Source organism: Choloepus didactylus, chromosome 6, assembly GCF_015220235.1.
Source record: "Choloepus didactylus isolate mChoDid1 chromosome 6, mChoDid1.pri, whole genome shotgun sequence".
NCBI classification, from domain to species: Eukaryota; Metazoa; Chordata; class Mammalia; order Pilosa; family Megalonychidae; genus Choloepus; species Choloepus didactylus.
In genome coordinates, this window is record NC_051312.1 from 132845913 (window position 1) to 132851765 (window position 5853).

The following is a 5853-nucleotide window of genomic DNA, read 5'->3' on the forward strand; positions in this document are numbered from 1 at the left end:
CTGCACATCAACCTCAGCGACTGACTTCAAGTCTCCAAGCTTCAGCTTCCTCATCTGTAAAATGGATTTAATGGCAACATACACCAGGATTTTGGGAAGGATGCAGTGAGATGATGGACATGAAAGCATCTAGGAAATAAAAATGTGCTAATTATCTGCAAGAGGTGGTGATTATTTTTGACTCAGGCCAGAGCTAGCAGAAGGAAGGGCTGGCAGTGCTTGGAGATGGCTGGGTGGGGTGGCTGGCTTCCACAGCTCTGCCTGAGTGACTTTTTTGGGGTAGGGTGGAAATGCAAAGAGTGGATGCTGCCCTTGTGAACAAGAAGAGGGAAGTATCTGTTTAAATGTTGAATTAATAAAGGAGAAGGGAACAAGCTCCAAGCTCTTCATTTGAACCTGCTCAAATCCCTCATGACCCAGTGGCTCCTTGGGGCTCACTCCAAGCCCTTTAGAGCCAGAGGCTGGAATAGCCTCCTGTTGTCTGCCCAGTGAACATTTCCACGTGCCCAGCTCCACCCAGTGAACACCTCTGGAGGCAGGGAACCCACTTCTCTGAAAGCCAACCTGGTTCCCAGACCTTCCTCAGAGAGGGCCGCAGGACTTAGTTACTGGGACACTTGGCACTGGATTATCTGTTGCTTTGCTTTGTCCTCTCTTATTTCCTTTCTATTTGGGCCTTGTTCCGAATGGGACTTTACCACCTCACCTCCAACCCGAAAGCCACCCAGCCAGGTGCCAGGAGGTCGTCCACCCTTGCCTGAGGCCCCTAGGAGGTGCCATCTGGGCTTGGGGTTGATAAGCTCTCACTGACAGCCAGCTCCTCCAGACATCCCCTCCAGCGCCCGGCACCCCAGGTAAAGAAGCTGCTTCCCAATTTGGAAACGTTTATTCTAAGAAGTCAAAAGATGGAAGGGGGAAGCCGAGCAGAGGGCCAGCCTCAGGTCTGACTCTCGGGCCCCAGGGCCGGGAAGGAGCCCCGTCGGCGGTGGGCGCCTCAGTCGGCATTCAGTTTCTTGATGGCCTCGTCCAGGGCGATCAGGAAGCCGGCCTTGACGTTCTCCAGCACGGGCAGGAGGCCGTGGTGGAAGTCGTCGAAAGCGGGCTTCGCCTTCTCGCCGAACACCTTCAGCTGCTCGGAGACCTTGACCTGGTAGTCAGCGAGGGTCTTGCCGCCGTCCTCCTTGAGCGCCTGCAGCCGGGCGGCCAGGCGCTTGCGCAGCTCCTCGCTGTGGGGGGCCAGCTGCGTGCGCAGCGTCTCCACGTAGGCGCGCACGTTGTCGCGCAGCTCGTCGAGCAGTGGGCCCCCCTTCTCCTTCAGCTCCTGGATTTTCTGGCGCGCCGACTCGCGGAACTCCTCGCTCAGCGGCGCCACCTTCTCGCGGTATCGCTCCACCGCCCCCTGCAGCTTGGTCTGGAACTCCTGCAGGTAGGGCTGCACCTTCTGCTTTATCTCCTCCAGGTCCTTGGTCATCTCCTGCCGCAGCCCTGCCGTCTCCTTTTCCAGGTTGTCCCAGAACTGCTGGGTGACGGGGCTGAGCTGCTCGTGCAGCTTGGCGACGCCACTGCTCAGGGCGTCCCAGTTGTCCAGGAGCTTCAGGCTGGAGGGGGAGAGAGGGGCTGAGGATGGCTTCTCGGGGTCTCTGGACTCCGGGGAGCTGAAGGCCCAGGGCCCCAGCTTACCTGTGTTGAGACCTGGGCAATACTTGTCCCTGAAGGCTCAGTCACTGAGGGCCGGGCTCTCCACCTGGCTTTTCCCAGCTCACCCAGTTCCCCTTCCCCAGCCCCAGGTCCCATCGTACAGATGGATCGAGGCCCACGAGGCCCAGAGCAGAGCTGAGACCCATCCGGGATTACTCAGCTACAAGAGACAGAGCTGGAATTGGAGTTCACTCTTGTCCATTCCCAGAGCTGGGCCTTTTAAGAACCACACCTCTTATGTCAAGCCTCCTCTCTAAAGACAGCATCTTCACTGGGTAGGAGCAGAGGAGGTTGTTCAGAATGGGAAGGCACCTGCTGACTTGCAGGCAGGATGCAGGGCTGTGATTGCTGAGCAGCCAGCCCAGGTTCTGTCCCTTCCTGCTGGACGGCTGGTGACTGTGCCTGAGGAGCCACTTCTCATTTCTCCATCCAGGCCTTCTAGGGACCTCCTAGCTCATCAAATAGGAGGCCAGCCTGGCTACAACATCCTCTTCCAGGCTCTCTGCCACCCCACCCCACCCCCCACCACCAACTCCCGGGGAACTGCAGCCCCTGCCTCTGCCCCAGACCCCGGGCTTGGTCCTTACTTCCGCTGTTTTCCCAAGGCGGAAGCCTCAAGCTGGGCCACATAATCCCTGCTGCTGTCTTTGAATGCATCCAAGTAGACAGCTACAAAATCCTTCACTCGATCCCAAGGTTCCTGGGGTTCATCTTGCTGCCAGAAATGCCGAGCCTGGCTCCCTGCAGGAAGGAGGGGTATCTGGCTCAAGCCTGTGCCCTGGGATGGGGTCTGAGCTGCAGTGCCAGGCTTTGCGGCCAGGGGGATGTGATGGATGGTGTGGGGGCAAGTGAGAAATTGAGGAAGCACAGGTTTGAGGGAGCAGACCCCCAACCAGATGTTTGGAGGGGATCCATGGCTTGGGGGCACCTACTGTCAGGGAAGAGCACAGCCACGGTCAGCACTACCAGCTTTCATCCTGAAGGGACGAGGTGTGGCCTTGTAGGGGAAGAGAGGCCTGGCTTAAGTGGGGGCCGGGCTATCTGGTAGGTGTGGAGGCCCTGGCTGCCCCAAGTTCACTCCAAGCCCAGATTTGAAGAAGGGGGCAAGAAATGGGGGCAGAGGCCCAGGTACCCAGGCCCCAGCGTGGTGGTAGTCTGGAGCCAGACCCAGACCCGATGCATAAGCCTCAATGCCTAGAAGCTGGGGAAGCCAGGGTCCCCTTGAAGGGGGCAGCGGCACCTACCTTGAGCCCTCCGGCAGTCTGAGCAGCCAACTCTCCTCATGGGACCTTTTATGTCTCTAGGCAGGGGCTGGGCTGGGAGGCTGATAAGCCCAGCCCAGGCCCTGTGGCTGCACACTGTTCCTGGCGATGTGGAACTTAGAGTTCAAGGATCAGCTCTGTCCCCGAGGCTGGGCAAATAGAGTGGGCAAACAGGAAGCTGCGGGGGCTGCAGGGCCAGGGATCAAGGATTCAGGAGGGGGTGGGAGGGGGTGTGTGTACAGGTTTGTAGGTCCCCAGGCTCAGGGTTGGCTGCACCCACCCCCCTCCTCTAGATGGGGGTCAGGGAGGGGGGCATGCACTTTTGTCCATTGTGCCAGCGCAGCAGGGGAGAGAGAGGAGGGGAAGAGACACCAGGCAGCCAGAGATGTGGGGACTTCTTATTCCTCTAACAGCCATACCCCACTCCCCCACCACAGTGCTCCCTCCCCTGTGTTCAGGGGAGATTATCTCACGTTCACCCCTGCCCCTGCCCCCACCAAGGCAGTAGACATTCCTCTCACAAACACTGCCTCATCTCTAGTCCCACAGTCGCTGGGCAACTCGTTGCTCTCCCCACCCAATCCACACACCTCCCAAACCTGTATACCTGCAGCCCTGAGGGAGTCGCCTGGGGGGTTGGGGGGACATGGAGTGGCTCAGTGGTTCTCAGATTTTGGGATTTCAGAGACTGCTAACATTTCCAAACAAAACTAGAGACCAACATGGAGTTGCCAACTTTTACTTTTGTCATGGTGCTCTCCACCACCCCACCCCACCCCCCAGAAAACCCACCATCTTACCATGACCATGACTTCAAAAAAAGAGAAGGCTTTTTAACACCAGAAAAGGGCATAATTCAGAAATAAAGGCCAGTTATTTAAATTGAATACACATATCTTAATGGAAACCTCTGTGCATTGTTCATGTTTTCATTTGAGCACCCACAGGTGAGACTGGACAGCAGCCCTGGGCTTGGAGGTGGCAGGAGACCTGGTTTCTCGCTTCATTTTGCCTCCAACTGGCTGGAGGATCTTGTAGGCCCCCAGGCTCACGGTTGGCTGCACCCAATCTCTCCGAGTCACAGCTTCCAATCTGTAAAATGGGGACAAGGATACCCCATTTTCAAGGCTGTCGGAGGATGTGTGAGATCCTGCAAAGTGCCATGTGTTTGCTGCTGTTTGCTCCGCCGCTTTGTAGGGTTTCTCCTGGAAGGCCCAGGACCTCCCACACTGGCTCACTGGCGAGACCGGAATCATCGAACCCACGAATGACCAAGCTGAGAGGAACTTTGAGATCTACTCCTTGACGCCACAATTTTACAGATGAGGAAACTGAAGAGACTGGAGGGAATTTGCCCAAAAATCTCTCGGGGAGTTTGAGGTGGGGCTGGACCTAGAACCCAGGTTTCTGGACTTGGGACACAAGCAGGAATGTGCCATGTACTGTCTACTCAGGAAACTCCCTAACGCTCTAAAGCCCGGCCCGGTGCCACTGTTTGCTGGATTCTGGAGAAGCTGCCTCCAGGTCTCTCGTGGCCTCAACCTGGTCTCAGGCCGTTCAAACCCAGAGAAGGCAGCTTTGGAGCCAGATAACCTTGGGTTTGAGTCTCTGCTTTGTCACTTGTTAGTCAGTGTGACTAACATACATCATGTTAGTTGTATGATGTTGGGCAAGTTACATAAACTCCCCATGTCTCAGCTTCTTATCTGTTAAATGAAGATAATGATAGAATGTACCTCTCCTAGGGTTATAATGGCGACATGTGTGGTAGGCAGAAAAATGTCCCGCCACACCCCAAAGGTGTCCTTCTCCTCATCCTTGGAACCTGTGACTGTGTTCCATGGCCAAAGCAGATTTGCAGATGTGATTAAGTCAGGGACCTTGAGATGGGGAGATGATCCTGGCTTGTCCAGATGGGTCCAGTGTAATCAAAGGGTCCTTAAGTATACAAGAGGGAGGCAGGAGAGTGAGAGGCAGAGAAGCAGTGTGACAGTGGATGCAGAGGTCATAGTGATGCGAGTGCTAGAAGGGGGGCCATGAACCAAGGAGTGCAGGAAGCCTCCAGAAGCTGGAAAAGGTGAGAAGGGCTCTCCCCCGGAGCACTGAAAGGAGCACAGCCCTATTGCCACCTCGATGTTAGTCTGGTGAGATGCATTTTGGGCTTCTGACCCCCAGAACTGTAAGATAATAAATCTGTATTGTTTTAAGCCACTGAGTTGGTGGTGTTTTATTACAGGAGCAATAGATGAATGCAACATGCATGCAAAACTGTTAGAAGGGTACTTAGCACTTAGCAAATGGTAACTATTCCACGTCTCACAATCCTAGTCTCTGGTATTCCGTTCCCTTGCTCCCATGAATACACCTGCATTGTCAGACTACAGGTCTCCATCTTTGCACTGGCCCTAGACCCCAGCTTCTGGCAGCAGAAGCCAGGGAAGGCAGGGAGTCCCACGACTCTCTGCGTGCCCCCGACTTGCAAATGCTGAGATGTAGGTCATTTTTTCCAGGACTGACCCAGCCCTGGAGGTCTGTGGGACTGTGCAGAGAGGGAAGTGAGCAGCCCATCTAAGCCTCCTTTTGGCCATTTCAGCTTTTTCCACCTGTGTCTTCAGTGGGAGGGAGTTTGGTGCCTGCTGGGGCAGCTCACAGATGCCCCAGTCCAAGACAGGTTCCTTCCTTTTGGGGGTTAGAGCTCGTCTTAGCCAGCATATGGGGGTCTCAGAAGCTAAAAGTTGGATGCCAAGTCACTTGCCACTGTTTTAACCTTCTCTCTGGTTTGTTACTTAATTACTATTTTAACTAAACCTAATATCCATCATTTGCATAGTTCTTAAATGGCCAAAGCACTTTCACACATAACTTACTCTCCCTGTCAGGCTCCAGAGCAGAT

General features: G+C 55.1%; 1 protein-coding gene across 1 annotated transcript; it reads right to left on the minus strand.

Annotated features, from left to right (window-relative positions):
- Positions 1-867: 867 nt before the first annotated feature.
- On the minus strand, positions 868-3769 carry APOA1 (apolipoprotein A1). The gene is made up of 3 exons (XM_037839807.1): positions 3761-3769; positions 2286-2626; positions 868-1598 (listed from the first exon to the last, which is right to left on the minus strand). Exons 1-3 carry the CDS (start codon positions 3767-3769, stop codon positions 995-997), a joined length of 954 nt encoding a protein of 317 aa, XP_037695735.1. The 3' UTR covers positions 868-994.
- Positions 3770-5853: the final 2084 nt, after the last annotated feature.

Excerpts from the sequence above, each read along its gene's own strand:
- APOA1 (XM_037839807.1), bottom strand. Across the intron at positions 1,599-2,285 it reads GCCTTGGGAAAACAGCGGAA|CCTGAAGCTCCTGGACAACT; the intron begins GTAAGGACCAAG and ends CTCCCCCTCCAG.